This window comes from Anolis carolinensis, chromosome 5, assembly GCF_035594765.1.
Source record: "Anolis carolinensis isolate JA03-04 chromosome 5, rAnoCar3.1.pri, whole genome shotgun sequence".
NCBI lineage: Eukaryota > Metazoa > Chordata > Lepidosauria > Squamata > Dactyloidae > Anolis > Anolis carolinensis.
In genome coordinates, this window is record NC_085845.1 from 203,892,997 (window position 1) to 203,912,805 (window position 19,809).

Genomic DNA, 19,809 nt, shown 5'->3' on the forward strand with positions numbered 1-19,809 from the left:
CTCTCCCCTGATTGGTCAAAATGAAGGCTGATTTGGATCTGCTCTCTTATTGACTGCTGTATTGTAGTCCAGCCTTTGATTGTGCCTGTACCTGATGATAACACTAGGGATTCTGGGACTGCTAGGCTGCCTGATGTTGACACTGGGGATTCTGGGCTTTCAGGCCAGCAGGAGAATCAAGAGATTTTAAGCCCTGAGAATGTGAGATCTCTGTCCGAGGGAGGCCGCATTCCAGAAAGGCAGTTCCCTAGAGAAGCAAGGTCAGAGACAGAACTGAGCTCAGAGGATGAAAATGAAAGTCCAGGTGGACAGACTAACGAGCAGCAGTTAGATAGGAGATTGATGTTCCATCATCATAAAGCTTCTCCGGAGAGAGTACAAAGGTCAAGCCACCTATTAGCAAAAAAGTCCTCATTGACTTCTCAAGGGAAAAGGCACAATTTTTCTACCTATATTCGAAGATCAAGAGGCTACTTCGTCAGTTGAGGCAACGTTGGTGTTTGAGTGTAGAACTTCTGCCAAGTCAAGTCTGTTAAGGGATTTCTAGTTCCATGCTTCCTTTGTTCATGTTTCATGTGCTCAAGTTTCTAAGGACTGTTCCTGAATTTCATGTTGTAGTAGAGCCTGTGAGTAACGTTACAAACAGTAGCATGGGTGCCAGAAGGGGGGAAAGGGTTACTCAGGAACAGGAATCTGATGAAGATCAGCAGAGAAAGAGGATCTGGGACATACTTATGGCACCTACAGATGAGGAGTCGTTTGAGGGATTCTCTGGGGATTATAATGTTGCAGACCGTAGTATGGGTGTCAGAAGGGGGAAAGGGTTACTCAGGAGCAGAAATCTGATGAAGAGCAGCAGAGAAAGAGGATCCGGGACATACTTACGGCACCTACAGATGAGGAGTCGTTTGAGGGATTCTCTGGGGATGATAATGTTGCAGACTGTTGTATCCCAGCCACAGGCTGGCCAGATTCAAGATGAAGATGAAGGGGATTCTGGTTTTGGGATTCAAGAGCAATCTGAGGCTGAAGCCAGCTCAGAGATGCAATTTCAGTTTGAGCAGGATGAACTGCTGACCCCAGGAGAGATAGATAACGGTCAGGCTGACATTCTTCCCCTGAGAAATGATTAGAGAGAAACTTCAGCTTTGAAAAATAATGAGGGAGACGGTTTAGCTCCAGGCCAGGTGCAAGATAACGGTAGCACAAGCAATGAGTTGTCCAGAGAGGACCGTTTGTCTTGGATGGGTTCCCAGTTTCGTAGAAGTGAGCGTTTAGCGCGAAAACGGGAGTCTAGCTGTGGGAAAAGGAACGCATTTCTGAGTTGTTATTAAAGTGTGCTTTTGCAGATCACTCTTTGTCAGAGCAATTCCTCTTTTTATCTAGGTGGATGCTCTCCTCGTCTGTGTTCTTGGATTCTTGGGCCTTGTTCTTTGGACTCTATGGACTATTACCTTGCCTTGTGGATTATTGCTCTTGCCATGCTCTCTGAACTTATGGACCTTGCATTTTGGATTATTGGACATTTCTTTACATTGTGATCTTATTGGACTTATTGACTCTTTCACTACAACTTTGAACTACCTTTTGATTGCTTGTTTGATTTATATCCTGCTTTGCTTAATAAAAAACCTCAAAAGACTATCTGTGTGTCTGACTGGGTATCTATAGCAAGGTGAACTTAGCCTGAGGTGCGACACAGACAGTAGTATGGGTGTCAGAAGGGGGGAAAGGGTTACTCAGGAACAGGAATCTGATGAAGAGCAGCAGAGAAAGAGGATCCGGGACATACTTATGGCACCTACAGATGAGGAGTCGTTTGAGGGATTCTCTGGGGATGATGGGTCAATGAGTGAAGTAGAAGGAGACACCATGGATTGGACTAAGATAAGAGAAGTGCAAGCTATTTGTGAGGCACCAACAACTAGTGATACCTTTATGGGGTTCTCTGGGAGTGAAGACTGGCAATCAGGGGATCCAACTGATTCTTGGGGATCTAAGTCTTGACAGGAGATGGAGGAATTGGAGGGAGAGTCAAGGGAATTCACGTGAAGAGCTGGGAGCAGCTGCGGGGATAGTGATGGGGCGGTGGTCAATTCATCTTCTGATGTTGATTTGTAGATAAACGTGGGTTCAGGGGTGAGGGGTCTTTGCAGAAGGCAAGGTGTTGTTGTGTGTTCGTGTGCTGGGTGTTGTGTATTGGGAAAGTTTCTTGTAGTCTTGCTGCTGCCTGCTTTCATGTTCGGCGTTGGACTTGGATCTGCAGTTTGGATCTGAACCAGTTTGGCTAAAGACGCTGCTTCTGCGAACACTGGAGCAACGCTGTTTTGGATTCCTCCCTTTTCGACCTTAGACTTCGGCTGACGACGCTTCTCTTCTTGCAACTCCTTTGTTAACCATTTGTGTATTGTGCCTTTTTGTTTTGCCTCAGACGTTTTGTTTGTCTTGTTGCTCTTTGCACCCAGTTAATCTGGATTACATTTCTGTTTACCTTTTGGACCAAGTCTGGTTTGGTATTTTGAGTTTTGACCAGTGGAACTGCATTTAAGTATCCCTGTGTCCCTTTTCTTTTGTTGCAATAAACTCAGTTTTGAAGTTACTTTTAAGTCTGGACCTTTAAGGCGTCTGTGATTCCAACATTTCATGTTTGGATTTATCCTGCTTTTTCCCCCTAGTTTTTGATGCTTCTCAAGTACTTTAACTTTTGTGGATTGTTCCTTTTTTATCAATTAACTTAAATCTTTTTGTTGGTTGTTTACCTCCGTTCTCCACCTCTGTAAACTTGTAGCAGTACAAAAATATTTTCATTTATTTGAATAAGAATGCATTTTTGAGAGATGACGGTGGACGAGGGAGATAAATGTAGTTTGTACCAAGGTCCGGTGAAGGGAGCCGACAGTGTGAAGACAGAGAGGGGTCTAAAACAGAGAACGCGGGCGCACAGAGTAAACAAAGGCATTGAAGAGTGTCAGAACAGGGTTGGAAACGTGACATGCGATGGCGCAGGCAAATGCAACGGGGAGAAAATCCTTCACGTAGTTGTTATAAGGAGCATTTGTTAAGAGAGAGAGAGCCAGGGACGGAGAAAAGGAACAAGATTAAAACCGAGGACCAAAAAGGTCTCGGGACACAGACATAAACAAATCACAGCTCAGGACCGTTAGGAAGATGACGGTTGGACTCATGTAGGAAGCGGATGATTGGATTTTGTGGATTATTTTGGATTTTGTGGGTTATTGGATTTTGTGGATTATTCCTTATACAGTAGAGTCTCACTTATCCAACACTCGCTTATCCAATGTTCTGGATTATCCAACGCATTTTTGTAGTCAATGTTTTCAATACGTCGTGATATTTTGGTGCTAATTCGTAAATACAGTAATAAGTACATAGCATTACTGCGTATTGAACTACTTATTGAACTACTGTATAACATGATGTTTTGGTGCTTAATTTTTAAAATCATAACCTAATTTGATGTTTAATAGGCTTTTCCTTAATCCCTCCTTATTATCCAAAATATTCGCTTATGCAACATTCTGCCGGCCCGTTTATGTTGGATAAGTGAGACTCTACTGTATTTGAACATTGCATTCTTATACTATTTTGTTGAATTGCTTTTCATATATATTCTTCGATAAGCTTTGCTATTTTGCCCTATTATTTAATGTAAATAATTTTGATTGTAGCTTAGATGGTCAATGTTATAAACAAGGAATTAAACCAAAGGATATTAAAGATGCTTTTGGAAAACAGGGACTTACAATAGGGTTAGTTTATCTGGTGAGCGCACAATTTTTTTGACGCACTTAATGTCATCGTGGATGTCAGCATCTGCCAACTCTGTAAAAAAGAGAGAGAGAGAGAGAGAGATTTTTAATGGAAGCTACAATGTATCTATGTTGGTTTGTATGTATTTTCCAAGATGGCCACCACTTCCAGAGAGCATGGTAACTGCCACCAACAACAAGATCTGGACCGAGCTTTGCACATAGACTCCCAAGACCGGCATGACATTCTGGAGGGATTGGGGGGAGATTGGCCCAGCATGATGGGAGTTGGCTTTAAACCCATCTTTAAATCTCTTTTCCTGCCCACCAACATTATGTTTCCTGTTCTTGAGTTCGGAGTAGAGCAACTGCTTTGGGAGACGGTGATCGGGCATTCGGATTGTGTGGAAATGAGAGTCTCCTTGCTTGTTAGGGATTCCTCTTCTTCAGAAGAGGAAGGGGAGCAGGAAAGTGTTCATGAATCTGAGGGCGAGTTGGAATCTGAGGAGGAGATTTTGCCAGTACCCACATTTCAGGAGAGGTGAAAGGAAACAGAGCAGAGACATTGTTCAACTAGAATATCGGCCAGAAATGCAGGTGAGTAATTAGGAACTGCCCTAGCAGCTGAGAGGGGACTCTATAGCCTCTATAAGCACTTTTCATTTACTTACCACAGTGTTTTAAGGCTGTTCTTGAAAGACAAAACAGGACATTGCTGGACCTTAAAGGTTCACCCAGTCTGTATCACTGGGCACAGTCTCTCAGGTAACCTGGACCAAAGCCATGCAGGGTTAGAACCAGCACGTTGAACTGGGTCCGGAAACAAATCGGAAGCCAGTGAAGCTGTTTCAACAGGGGTGTGGTGTGCTCCCTGGAATTGGCTCCGATGATTAACCTGGCTGCTCTCCTCTGGACCAATTGAAGTTTCTAGACACTTTTCAAGGGCAGTCCCACATAGAGCGCATTACAGTAGCCCAAACGAGATATAACCAGTGTATGTACTACAGTGACCAAGTCAGATTTCTCCAGGAACTGGCTCAGCGGGCACACAGCGGATCTGATTTTATGTTTGAAATGTATATTTTTAATTCATAATGTATTTTAATAGTTTTAACTGTTTTATGTGCTGTTTTTATATTGGTTTGTATGGGCATCTAATTGTTGCCACTGTTGTAAGCCGCCCTGAGTCCCTTCGGGTGAGAAGGGCAGATATAAATGTGAGAAATAAATAAATAAATAATTTGTGCAAAGGCAGTCCTGGTCACCGCTGCCACCTGGGCTTCGAGGTTTAAGGCGGTTTCCAGAATCACCCCCTAACTGCGAACTTGGGATTTCAGGGAGAGTGTAACCCCGTCTATCTCAAGTTGTAACCCTACTCCCGGATCAATCTTACACAAGACCAGCACTACTTCCATCTAATCTGGTTTTGTATCCCAGAAATGGAACGCCTCTGACCATAAAACACCACACCAGCTAAGTATTATCAGCAAGCAGTTCATTGAAGAATATATAAAAGCCAAGCAATAAAAAGGATTTAAGAGTATAGTCCAAAATGTTTTCCTAAAACATCACCAATAGTCCACAGCTTCCAATGTACAAGAATAAAACACAAGGCACAAGTTTGCAAAACCCAAAAACACAAGGCAGTGTAAATCCCAGTAGTCAAGGCATGAACTTGATAAACTGGAACCATGAAATTAAAGCACACTTGGAATCAAAAGACAGGAACTTGGCAGGACAGGAGCCATGAAGCTAAAAATCCATTTAGGAAACTTTGAGCATGAACGTTCCTGGCTGGCTTAAATCACCAACGTTGAACTCAATGAAGCCTCCTGCAGTGAGAAAAACACATTTCGTTTCACTTTCTCACCAGATATTTTATCTGCCCTTTTCTCTCGAAGGCAAATTGACCATCAAAGGACCTGGGAACTCTCTCTGTGTTTACAAAAGTTTCTCTGTCTATTGGCCAGCTCATTGCCCTCTACATCTGCATCTGACAAATCCTCCTCAGAAAACCGGCCCCTTTCAGGAATGTGACCTTGAGTCTCCAGTCTCTGTTCTGCGAAAACCTCTAGCTCTAAAGCAAGCCTGTCAGTACCATCAACCCCATTGCAATCAGACGCAGCCCCGGAAACGTCATTGACATCAGACACATCGGACACCAGCAGAGGCTGGACTACAACATCTGGATTTACCTTAAATTTGTTTACCCTCATCCAGTCCATTACACACTTCAGGCTTCAGTTCAGGTACTGAACTGCTTCCTTGACATCCCACGGAAAGAATAATGGAGTTGGGCATCATCCGTGTACAGATGGTATCAAACTCCAAAACTCTAGATGATCTCTCCCAGCAGTTTAATGTAGATGTTAAACAGCATGGAGGACAAAATGGTCCCTTGAGAAACCCCACAGGTTAATGGTTGGGAGCTCAAACAGGAGTCCTTCAACACCACCTCCTGGGTGCGGCCCTCCAGGAAGGAATGGAGCCACTGTAAGACTGTGCCTCCCAGTCCTATCCCAGCGAGATGACACAGAAGGATCCCATGGTCAAGGGTATCCAAAGCTGCTGAGAGATCCCGGGGAACCAACATGGACACACACCCCTGTCTAGCTCTCATTGCAGGTCATCCACCAAGATGACCAAATCTGTCTTTGTTCCATAGCCAGGCCTGAAATCTGATTGGAATGGATCTAGATAATCTGTTTCATACAGAAATCCCTAGAGTTTGGCGGCCACCATACGCCCCAAGACGTTAATCATTTTTTGAGAATCATTGTTGTGGAAAAATCAATATGTAATAGAGATAGAGAGTGAGAGAAAGAACTCTCTAGATTTTTGGGTGAAGTATGATTGTGAGATGACTTGGATTTAAGAGAAACTGAAATCCATGAATAAGCCAGCAGTGAGTTGAAATATAGCCTGGCAGCATTAAGTGAATCAATGTGGCACAATGAATCAAGTTTTTCAGAGGTTGGGAAAACTATTGATTAATGAAGTGAAGCAAAAGTGTTTTGTGATATATTGCTAGCATCGATTGTGTTAATAAAGATGCGAGAAGAGTGTTGATATATTGTAATCAATGCAATTTACATGTGATTGATAGAGACTGTATGTATACATGTGTTATCTTGTAGAAGTTCAAGAGAGAGTTTGATCAAATGTGTAGAGTGTTTAAGTATGTAGAGTATTGATTTAAACATTTCGGAGGGGAATTGTCAGGGTATTGTGAATTGTGTGAAATGTTGAAATCAATCTAGGCTGTTAGAAATGCCTTCTGTGTGAGTTTCGGCAAGGCATTTCAGTAACTATGGAGTTAATAAGAACCTGCTTTGATTGATGTATCACAGGACCAATGGGGTCAAGTTTGTTTGACCGGGACTTCCTTCTTGGTCTGTGGAATGCAGGGGAGTGTCGTCTGTTAGTGTGTGTTCGGCTTGAGCATTCTCTGGAGATGGACTATGAATGCCATGCTCTGTAGCCGAGGAGACACAGCCATGTGTCCGGGATTTATTGGAAATAACTGCAACTGTAAATAGTTATGTAAATAAAGTTAAACAACAGTTGGATTTCGCCTGCTGGAGTGTTGGCTGACCACTGCTGATTCTCCGCATGGGAATACAGCCTGGAGAAGGAGGTGAGACCGGGATGAGGTTTTTGGAACCCACTCTGCACGGCAACCAGGGTCTCACCCCACCGTCGCCACCGCTGTCAGTCCTTGCTCAGAAAGGGAAGGTTGGACACTGGCTGATAGTTGTCTATCATAGAGGGGTTCTGGGTTGGATTTTTAAATATCTGTCTAACAACTGCTTCCTTTAGGCAAGCTGGAAGTTTGCCTTGTTCCAAGGAGGCATTGACCATCACCTTCACCCACTCTGCCAGTCCCTCTCTGGCCTGTTTGTTCAGCCAGGAAGGAAAAGGATCTATAATATCTTGTAAATAGCCTAGAGCATCGTGGATGGAGGGCGATTAATAAGTAATTAAATGATGATGATGATGATGATGATGATGATACATGTGGTAGCTCTCAGCTCTCCAGGGATCCTGTCCACATCATCAGGTTGCACATATTGAAAGGTATCCATCAACACTGGACAAGCAGGAGCCAAAGTTACATCCATTGGAACTGTATCAATAACAGCATCCAAGTCAAAATTTATTTATTTATTTATTTCCAACATTTATATCCCACTCTTCTCACCCAACGGGAAATGGATCTGAGTGACTTGTAGCTCAGCCTGAGCCTGACATTAGCCCCGTTCAGCCAGTAATTGTACCTGCACCTACTTTGCCAGAGGACTTGCCACAAGACTCTGGTTTTGGGCCTGAAATCCAGTGGATTCTGGGGCCAGAGAAGAGATGGTTGCAAGCAGGCATTCTGAAGCACATTCTTCTCCCCTGTCAAGGTCAGTTCAACAGCTGCCAGATGGACATTCTAGTTTAGAGGAGAATGATGTATTTGACAGAAGGGAGGTGTTCACTCACAGAAGAAGGGAGAGCGAATGTTTACGAAGGAGTGAACGCCTGCTTTTGAAGCAGGCTAATGAGTAGTTTTCCCATGAGAGAAATAGTGTTCCCAGGGAGGAAGGCCTTGGATCTTCCTTAAACACTTTGTCCTTTCTCTGCTCGGCAGAGGTGACAACTTTGCAATTCAAGAGAGAAAGATCTTTGCCTCTGTGTCCTTGTATGCCTTGCTGCCGTGGACTTTTAAGTCAAGTGCCTACCTTGTTTTACTTTTGAATCCAGTTGATTACTCCTGTGTCTTTGCCGTGTGGATTACCAATGCCTTGGATTATATTTGGAGTTTGATCATGTACTCCAGCCTTACTTCCTGTGGTTTCTTGATCGTTTCATGCCTTGGACTCAAATCGTGATTTAATATTATTTTATATATGGACTTTTACGACTGTTCTTAATCATGTTGAAGTTTTATTGCTCGGTTGTTAATGTTTTATTTGACTTGTGTTGTTGTGTCTGGGCATGGCCCCATGTGAGCCGCCCCGAGTCCCTTCGGGGAGATGGGGCGGGATATAAGAATAAAATTATTATTATTATTATTATTATTATTATTATTATTATTATTATTTTATTATGACACAGCAAACAAGATAGATATGCTGGATTTCATATCACAAAATCACAATTCGAACACTTCTCAAGTATCTAGGACTGTGTGATGTATTTTCGGATGATGCGCGCAGATCCCAGCAGGGTGGCCTTTTGCAGTTGGCAGATCGTAATTTTGTCAATGTCTATTGTTTCCAAATGCCGGCTGAGATCTTTTGGCACAGCACCCAATGTGCCCATCACCACCGGGACCACCTGTACTGGTTTCTGCCAGAGTCTTTGAAGTTCAATCTTGAGGTCCTGAGAGCGGCTGAGTTTTTCCTGTTGTTTTTCGTCAATGCGACTGTCACCTGGGATGGCGATATCAATGATCCAAACCTTGTTCTTTTCCACAACTGTGATGTCTGGTGTGTTGTGTTCCAGAACTTTGTCAGTCTGGATTCGGAAGTCCCACAGTATCTTTGCGTGCTCATTTTCCAATACTTTTGCAGGTTTGTGATCCCACCAGTTCTTTGCTGCTGGGAGGTGGTACTTGAGGCATAAGTTCCAATGAATCATTTGGGCCACATAGTTGTGCCTCTGTTTGTAGTCTGTCTGTGCAATTTTCTTACAGCAGCTGAGGATATGACCCATGGTTTCGTCGGTTTCCTTGCACAGTCTGCAGTTTGGGTCATCAGCTGATTTTTCGATATTATTATTATTATTATTATTATTATTATTATTATTATTATTATTATTATTATTATTATTGGAATTGAATCCTGTATGGACTACTCTTGATATTTCTTACAGAGCTAAGTACCAGTTCTAGTTTGGACTACAACCTTGAGTGACTTTCTTGGACTCCTGCTTAAAGACTGATAAGTATATTGCTTTTGTGGATTTAACCCACTTTGTTGACTCTGAACTTTACTTGCTTATGCTCAATTATAATATTCAATGAACAGCTTTATTGCTTATATTCTGGCTTCTCATGACCAGGATGACGGGAGCTGAAGGGCACCCAACCCGAGAGCACACAAGCTTCTCATGACCAGGATAATGGGAGTTGAAGGGCACCCAACCCGAGCGCGCACAAGCTTCTCATGACCAGGATGGTGGGAGTTGAAGGGCACCCAACCCGAGAGCACACAAGCTTCTCATGACCAGGATGATGGGAGTTGAAGGGCACCCAACCCGAGCGCGCACAAGCTTCTCATGACCAGGATGATGGGAGTTGAAGGGCACCCAACCCGAGCGCGCACAAGCTTCTCATGACCAGGATGATGGGAGTTGAAGGGCACCCAACCCGAGAGCACACAAGCTTCTCATGACCAGGATGATGGGAGTTGAAGGGTACCCAACCCGAGAGCACACAAGCTTCTCATGACCAGGATGATGGGAGTTGAAGGGCACCCAACCCGAGAGCACACAAGCTTCTCATGACCAGGATGATGGGAGTTGAAGGGCACCCAACCCGAGCGCGCACAAGCTTCTCATGACCAGGATGATGGGAGTTGAAGGGCACCCAACCCGAGAGCACACAAGCTTCTCATGACCAGGATGATGGGAGTTGACGGGTACCCAACCCGAGAGCACACAAGCTTCTCATGACCAGGATGATGAGAGTTGACGGGTACCCAACCCGAGAGCACACAAGCTTCTCATGACCAGGATGATGGGAGTTGACGGGTACCCAACCGAGAGCACACAAGCTTCTCATGACCAGGATGATGGGAGTTGACGGGTACCCAACCCGAGCGCGCACAAGCTTCTCATGACCAGGATGATGGGAGTTGACGGGTACCCAACCCGAGAGCACACAAGCTTCTCATGACCAGGATGATGGGAGTTGAAGGGCACCCAACCCGAGCGCGCACAAGCTTCTCATGACCAGGATGATGGGAGTTGAAGGGCACCCAACCCGAGAGCACACAAGCTTCTCATGACCAGGATGATGGGAGTTGACGGGTACCCAACCCGAGAGCACACAAGCTTCTCATGACCAGGATGATGAGAGTTGACGGGTACCCAACCCGAGAGCACACAAGCTTCTCATGACCAGGATGATGGGAGTTGAAGGGCACCCAACCCGAGCGCGCACAAGCTTCTCATGACCAGGATGTTGGGAGTTGAAGGGCACCTAACCTGAGAGCACACAAGCTTCTCATGACCAGGATGATGGGAGTTGAAGGGCACCCAACCCGAGCGCGCACAAGCTTCTCATGACCAGGATGATGGGAGTTGAAGGGTACCCAACCCGAGAGCACACAAGCTTCTCATGACCAGGATGATGGGAGTTGAAGGGCACCCAACCCGAGAGCACACAAGCTTCTCATGACCAGGATGATGGGAGTTGAAGGGCACCCAACCCGAGAGCACACAAGCTTCTCATGACCAGGATGATGGGAGTTGAAGGGCACCCAACCTGAGAGCACACAAGCTTCTCATGACCAGGATGATGGGAGTTGACGGGTACCCAACCCGAGAGCACACAAGCTTCTCATGACCAGGATGATGGGAGTTGAAGGGCACCCAACCCGAGAGCACACAAGCTTCTCATGACCAGGATGATGGGAGTTGAAGGGCACCCAACCCGAGAGCACACAAGCTTCTCATGACCAGGATGATGGGAGTTGAAGGGCACCCAACCTGAGAGCACACAAGCTTCTCATGACCAGGATGATGAGAGTTGACGGGTACCCAACCCGAGAGCACACAAGCTTCTCATGACCAGGATGATGGGAGTTGAAGGGCACCCAACCCGAGCGCGCACAAGCTTCTCATGACCAGGATGTTGGGAGTTGAAGGGCACCTAACCTGAGAGCACACAAGCTTCTCATGACCAGGATGATGGGAGTTGAAGGGCACCCAACCCGAGCGCGCACAAGCTTCTCATGACCAGGATGATGGGAGTTGAAGGGTACCCAACCCGAGAGCACACAAGCTTCTCATGACCAGGATGATGGGAGTTGAAGGGCACCCAACCCGAGAGCACACAAGCTTCTCATGACCAGGATGATGGGAGTTGAAGGGCACCCAACCCGAGAGCACACAAGCTTCTCATGACCAGGATGATGGGAGTTGAAGGGCACCCAACCTGAGAGCACACAAGCTTCTCATGACCAGGATGATGGGAGTTGAAGGGCACCCAACCCGAGAGCACACAAGCTTCTCATGACCAGGATGATGGGAGTTGAAGGGCACCCAACCTGAGAGCACACAAGCTTCTCATGACCAGGATGATGGGAGTTGAAGGACACTCAACCTGAGAGCACACAAGCTTCTCATGACCAGGACGATGGGAGTTGAAGGGCACCCAACCTGAGAGCACACAAGCTTCTCATGACCAGGATAATGGGAGTTGAAGGGCACCCAACCCGAGAGCACACAAGCTTCTCATGACCAGGATGATGGGAGTTGAAGGGCACCCAACCCGAGAGCACACAAGCTTCTCATGACCAGGATGATGGGAGTTGAAGGGCACCCAACCTGAGAGCACACAAGCTTCTCATGACCAGGATGATGGGAGTTGAAGGGCACCCAACCTGAGAGCCCACAAGCTTCTCATGACCAGGATGATGGGAGTTGAAGGGCACCCAACCCGAGAGCACACAAGCTTCTCATGACCAGGATGATGGGAGTTGAAGGGCACCCAACCTGAGAGCACACAAGCTTCTCATGACCAGGATGATGGGAGTTGAAGGACACTCAACCTGAGAGCACACAAGCTTCTCATGACCAGGACGATGGGAGTTGAAGGGCACCCAACCTGAGAGCACACAAGCTTCTCATGACCAGGATGATGGGAGTTGAAGGGCACCCAACCCGAGAGCACACAAGCTTCTCATGACAGTGCACCTAACTCTAGAGAGGACAAAAATTTTTTTATGGGGTTTAGAGAGAACTGATCTGTGATGACGGGAGTTGTAGTTTGCCCACATCCCTATGCACTTTCTCCCTCTCACTTTTCTTCCTTTCTTCTCATTATTTGCCTGATAGATCTTTCTTTCTTTCTTTCTTTCTTTCTTTCTTTCTTTCTTTCTTTCTTTCTTTCTTTCTTTCTTTCTTTCTTCCTTCCTTCCTTCCTTCCTTCCTTCCTTCCTTCCTTCCTTCCTTCCTTCCTTTCTCTTTCTTTCTTTCTTTCTTTCTTTCTTTCTTTCTTTCTTTCTTTCTTTCTTTCTTCTCTTTCTCTTTCCTCCTTTTCCTTTCTCCTACCAAATCCTGCCTTACCCATTTTTGTCTATTCCATTTCTTTTTCCCCCCTGCCTCTTTTACCTGCTTCGAAATTGCAGTTTTGAAACTTTTAAGAAAGAGAGAAAACTTTTCTCAAAGCACTTACTTGAACAGCATATGTTGCAGAGGTTCAGTGAGTCCTCCTCGCCCGTTTTGCACCAAACTTGTCTGTCGAAATGAAACAATCCAAATCCATACTTGTTGGTGTGATCCGTATTGTACGAACTTGAGTGAAATGCTATACACATCCCTAAAAGCAAAGAGAACAATGTATGGATACAGTCAGAAAAAAAAGGGGGGGGGGTTGAAATTTAATCATGAAGAATAGTTCCAGAACACAATATAATTTAAATGGTATGGATCATTCTATATTTTATATAGACTTAATTAAATCCATTTTCTATTTTAGTTACAAAGTTTTAAGTCTTAAAATAACGGAAAATGACTGTCAATTGGTAATTTATAGTTACAACAACGTCTGTTGGAAACACTTGGAAACTGTGTCAATACACTTTGACAGAAATCAGGCTCCACTGATCAACTTCAGTGGACACTCAAGAGTGCAAGTCCTGTCACTCTTTCTTAGGCATGTTTTCAAATATTTAGGCATTGAAAATGACACGCACACTTTACTTTGGCAAACCTAAACATCAAGATCAATGAACCATATCTATTATCAGAATTTTAGAAACTATATAGAGTAAAAGTAAAGATTTTCCCCTGACATTAAGTCCAGTCCTGTCTGAATCTGGGGGTTGGTGCTCATCTCCATTTCTAAGCAGAAGAGCCGGCGTTGTCCATTGACACCTCCAAGGTCATGGAGGCAGAGTGACTGAATGGAGCGCCGTTACCTTCCCATTGGAATGGTACCTATTGATCTACAAACATCTGCATGTTTTCGTACTGTTAGGTTGGCAGAAGCTGGGGCTAACAGCGGGAGCTCACCCCGCCCCGGATTCAAACCTCTGACCTTTCAGGATAACAATCCTCCAAATGGTTGAGGCTTGGAATAAGACAAAACTTATGTTGATACTGGGCTCGTCCCCATGTGAGCCGCCCCAAGTCCCTTCGGAGTGATGGAGGCAGGATACAAAAATAAACTTATTATTATTATTATTATTATTATTATTATTATTATTATTATTATTATTAGCACAGCCCTAAAAGACACAGCCAAGATATTCACTGTAATGAATATAAGTAATATAATGAAGATTTATATTCAATCTGTGTGTGTGTATCTTACTCTATGGCTGAGAGAGTGCAACTGTGCCTTTCAGGGGACTAGACCAGGGGTCCTCAAACTTTTTAAGCCAAGGGCCGGTCCATAATCCTTCAGACTGTTGAGGGGCCGGATTATCATTTGAAAAAAATACAAACAAATTCCGATGCACACTGCATATGTCTTATTTGTAGTGCAAAAACAACAACAACAACAACAACAACAACAATGAAAGAACAATACAATATTTAAAAATAAAAACAATTTTAACCAACATGTATTTATCAGGATTTCAATGAGAAGTGTGGTCCTGCTTCTGGCTAATGAGATAGTCAAGTTAATTAGGGTTGTTGTTGTTGTTGTTGTTGTTGTTGTGTGCCTTCAAGTCATTTCAGACTTTGGGTGAGCCTAAGTCTATAATGTATTTATTATTTATTTACTGCATTTATTTACTACATTTGTATCACACCCTTCTTACCCCAAAGGGGACTCAGAGTGGCTTACAAATTATATGTACATACAATATATTATATTATCAGCATAGCACAATATTAGCATTATATATTACTATATTGAACTATACCACTATACTGTAATATTATTAGTAATAAATATATATGTAATATAGAATATATAATTAATATTATTATATGGTATTATTATTAGTGTTATATTGTATTACATTATTATTATCAATATATATATTTTTTTCGTGTCAGGAGCAACCGGATATAGAGGAGGATAATGAGTTTGACAGGAAGGCAGCAATAACTCATGGGAGGAGGAAACAAGAATGCCTGCGAAGAAGCAGACAGTTGCTTTTGAAGAAATCTAATGAGTAGTTTTCTCATGAGAGAAAGACCTTGGATTCTCCTTAAAATGGCTTGCTTTCTCTGCCACAGCCAGAGGTGGTAACATTGCTTATTCAAGAAAGAACTTCAAGTACCTTGCTCTTGTGAATTTAAACCTACTTTACTGACTCTGAACTCTATTTTGCTTTTGCTTACATATAACCATCAATAAACATCAATAAACTGGTGGCACAGTGTGTTAAAGCACTGAGCTGCTGAACTTGCGGACCAAAAGATCCAAGGTTCAAATGTAATCATATTAGAAATGGGAATAAAATATAGATATATATAATCATAAGCAGAAGGTGTGCATATAGCTCCAAAATACACTCTGCCTAGCAAATACCCAGCAGAGACCAAAGTTCACCCTAAGTGCCAGAAACATATGTCAAGTGTCAACAAGCTCCATGCTAATGGACAAAAGACAAATCAAGGCTTTTGGGATGTCAAGATAAGACCTGGCGCCATGTAGGAGTGCTAATGACTCCCTAAGAGCCAAGATAAAGGGAAATTCCTCAATTAATGGGATCCCAGAAAGCCTAGATAGGAATTCCTTAGATAAGGCCTAATGGAGGGTCAGAGGTCTTGACAGTAGCCTATATTTTAGGAAAACACAATAGTAGCTTTTAGTAAAGTGCAAAGTAAGACTTTTTTGACTCTAATTGGTGATGGAAAATGCCTATATGACATAGGTAGATGAAGGCAAAAGTGGTATAAAAGGCCTGTGTTTCTTGGTTCTGTACCCTCGCTGTCCTGAATACAGGAGAGGGTCCTTCCTATTGCTTATTCTCTCTGGCCACTGAGAATAAACGTCTTTTTCGACAACAACCGGAACTCTCTTTGTCTCATTACCTCAAACCTTTGTCTGCTATTTGAACATGAGGTCTGAACAAAATGGAGACCTCCAAAGGCTATAAAGTGGAACATGAGGCTTAAAAAAGAAGAAGGAGTGCAAGGAAGACTGTAAAGGTAGGAAAAAAAGAGGAAAGGAAAGAAGAGAAAGATGAAAGGGTATGAGGGAAGGGAAGGAAAGAAAGAGAAGGACAGGAAGAGAAAGGAATGGATGACAAAAGGAAGGGAAGATAAAGAAGGGATGACATAGGAATGAAATATGGAAGAAAAGAGAGGGAGAAAATGTATGAAGGGATGGAAAGAAAGGAAGGAATCATAGAATCATAGCGTTGGAAGAGACCTGGTGGGCCATCCAGTCCAACCCCATTCTTCTAAGAAGCAGGAAAATCACATTCAAAGCATCCCCGACAGATGACTATCCAGCCTCTGCTTAAAAGCCTCCAAAATGGGAGCCTCCACCACACTCCCTCTGGGGCAGAGAGAGAGAGAGTTCCACTGCTGAAGAGCTCTCTCTCACACACAGTCAGAAAGTTCTTCCTGATGTTCAGGTAGAATCTCCTTTCCTGTAGTTTGAAGCCATTGTTCCATTGCGTCTTAGTCTCCAGGGCAGCAGAAAGGAAGCCTGCTCCCTCCTCCCTAGGACTTCCCCTCTGTCACCTCTTGATCCATGGCCCTCACATGTCTCCTCTCACCTTCTGTTCTGCAGGCTAAACATGCCCCACTCTTTAAGCCGCTCCTCCTAGGGCTTGTTCTCCAGACCCTTGATTCTTTGAGCCGCCCTCCTCTGGACACAGCTTGTCAGCATCTCCCTTCTGTTGCAGTTCCCAGAATTGGGCACAGTGCAATTCCAGGTGTGGTCTGACCAAGGCAGAATAGAAGGCTAGCATGATTTCCCTTGATGTAGACACTAGACTCTTCTTGATGGAGGCCAAAATCCCATTGGCTTTTTTTGACGCCGCATGACATTCCTGGCTCATGTTCCCCTTCCTCACCACAAGGACTTCAAGATCTTTTTCACATGTCCTGCTGTCGAGCCAGGCATCGTCCCCCATTCCTTCTCTGCATTTGTTGTATCCCAGCCACAGGCTGGCCAGATTCAAGATGAAGCTGAAGGGGATTCTGGTTTTGGGATTCTTGAGCAGTCTGAGGATGAAGATGAAGCCAGCTCAGAGATGCAGTTTCAGTTTGAGCAGGATGACCTGCTGACCCCAGGAGAGATAGATAACGGTCAGGCTGACATTCTTCCCTTGAGAACTGATGTAGGAGAAACTTCAGCTTTGGGAAATAATGAGGAAGACGGGTTAGCTCCTGACCAGGTGCAAGATAACAGTAGCGCAAGCAATGAGTTATCTAGAGAGGACCGTTTGTCTTGGATGGGTTCCCAGTTTCGTAGAAGTGAGCGGTTAGCGCGGAAAAAGGAGACTGCAAGGGAGTCTAGCTGTGGGAAAAGGAACGCTTTTCTGAATTGTTATTAAAGGGTGCTTTTGCAGACCACTCTTTTGTCAGAGCAATTCTTCGCTTGATCTAGGTGGATGTTCTCCTCGTCAGTGTTCTTGGATTCTTGGGCCTTGTTCTATGGACTCATTGGACTATTACCTTGCCTTGTGGATTATCGCTTTTGCCATGCTCTCTGAACTTATGGACCTTGCATTTTGGATTATTGGACATTTCTTTACCTTGTGATCTTATTGGACTTATTGACTCTTTCACTACAACTTTGAACTACCTTTTGATTGCTTGCTTGATTTATATCCTGCTTTGCTTAATAAAAACCTCAAAAGACTCTCTGTGTGTCTGACTGGGTATCTACAGCAAGGTGAACTTAGCCTGAGGTGTGACAGCATTTCCTTTTTTCTACCTAAGAGGAGTATCTTGCATTTGTAAGGAAGGAAGGGAGGGAGGGAGGGAGGGAGGGAGGGAGGGAGGGTGTCAGAACCCTGGCAGCAGAGCACCAATAACCTTACACAGAGGCCAGTCTCTATCTAATATCTTTATTAAAGAAATATATAAAATCAATAAAAACAAGTGAAGAATATAGTTCAGAAGCAGACCTTTCAAATGAGGTCAAATATAGTCCAAAAATATATTGTCCAATAAATGATATTAGAGTTCAAAGTTTTAATCCACTTGACCGAAACACACACTTTGCCAAGCAATAGTGTGGGGAAATAACAGAGTCTTAGAGTCCAATGAAGCTTGACAACAAGGCTGGAAATAAACTTGATTCTTGGCTAGATCCATGACTGGAGACAAGGCAAACATGAAGCATGAAACAGAGTCCGTGGTAAAACCGTGAGACAGGGCAAGGCTTGAAGCTTGATCCGGGAAGCAAGGAACTGGGATTACGAAGTCCACACACGATCTCTCTCCTCAAGCTGATCAATTGACTCCGCAAAGAATCCCTCGCGCCAAACACCTATATTGGGTCTCGTTTTCCCGCCAACAGAACTCTTTCCCTAGAGAACGGGAAACGAAACCCAACTCTGTCCAGATGCAAGACTCCTTAGAATTTCCCAAGGGAAGCAGACCTAATCAGCCATTTGTTTGGCAGCAATTCTCAGGCTTCTCCGATTAGCCTCCCTGACTCCCCTGTCTTTAGAATAATTTTCCCTCCTGGGAAACGGAGGGGAGTTCTGCCCAAGGCCTGTTTGGCTGAATTCTTGAGGGCAAACATCAACATCCTGCAGGTGAAGAGACTCCGGCTCTTGCTGAACCGGCGAAAACCCCATGTTTTCCTCTTCGTCTGCCACAATAGTACTAGGAACAGGACTACAAGGCCCATGAGTCATCACAGAGGGAGGGAGGAAAAAAGAAGAGAAGGAAAGGAGCGAGACAAAAGGAAGGGAATGAAAGCAGGGGGCTGTGGGTTATGGCTTTCTCCTCCAAAGAGTTCTGGCGCCTCACCAAACTACAACTCCCAGGACTTCATAGCTTTGAGCCATGGCAGCTCATGGGTGTCCGCAACTTCATTCTTTCCCACCCTAGATGCACATCAGCCCTCCTTAACCACAGAATCAACCAAGATCCATTGCATCAAAATTCCAAAAAAGCAAACCTTGATCTCGGCACTTGATCTCAGGGACGTCATTTCGGTCCCTTGCGTACAATGGCTTTCTACGGGAAGGTAAGACGTCCAGGAGCCTCAGCCAATACCAAAACCAACCAATAACCAAATAACCAAGTTGCCCCAAATAAAAAGCCGGAAGGGTCCGACCGACTCACACTGTTCCAAAGAGATGCCTGCGTATCCGTCCAGCCCTTCCTCAAGGAAAATCTTGGCCAGCGGACATTCATGAAACGTCACGGCTAGTGAGGCCCCTGAAAGGAGCCAAAGGCAGAGGAGCCGAGGAAGCCAAGCAGCCATGGCAGCCTTGTCTCCAGCCTCCAGCTCTGGCTCAGGACCTCTCTGGCTGGGCATTTTAAGGGCCCCTCCCCTAAACTCCAGGCCTTGGGATTCTGTAGGAGGCAGGTACAAGACTTCAGGTGCAATGCGTACTCTTTGCCTACTCGTTTGGCTCTGGTGTGATACGGGCTCGCAATGTGCAGCTATTGAATCATAGAATCATAGAATAGTAGAGTTGGAAGAGACCTCATGGGCCATCCAGTCCAACCCCCGGCCAAGAAGCAGGAAATTGCATTAAAGCATTCAAAGGTCACTTATGGGCCACCAGGACAGCTTTGGTGGTGGCTTTGCCTCCAATCAGCACAGGATCACATTTCCTATTGATTGAGAAAGCTCTTGATGGTGCCCTCCTGGCAGAGCCATCCTTAGGTAATTTTCATGTGTAGGCAATAAGAATTTTGCCCCCCCCCCCCAACGAATGTTGGCACC

General features: G+C 44.6%; 1 protein-coding gene across 2 annotated transcripts in view; it reads right to left on the reverse strand.

Moving 5' to 3' along the window:
• LOC134299714 (alpha-lactalbumin-like) overlaps positions 1-19,438 on the reverse strand; it is a 51,930-nt gene extending 32,492 nt beyond the window's left edge. Inside the window, exons 1-3 of one of the 2 annotated variants that reach the window (XM_062983443.1) lie at positions 19,200-19,438; positions 13,159-13,302; positions 3,765-3,843 (exon numbers count right to left, since the gene is read on the reverse strand). In XM_062983443.1, coding sequence (XP_062839513.1) covers positions 3,765-3,843; positions 13,159-13,302; positions 19,200-19,395 — 419 coding nt within the window. In that variant the 5' untranslated portion in view covers positions 19,396-19,438. The remainder of the gene's footprint in view (positions 1-3,764; positions 3,844-13,158; positions 13,303-19,199) is intronic. The other variant, XM_062983442.1, reaches the window with a different exon arrangement.
• Positions 19,439-19,809: the final 371 nt, after the last annotated feature.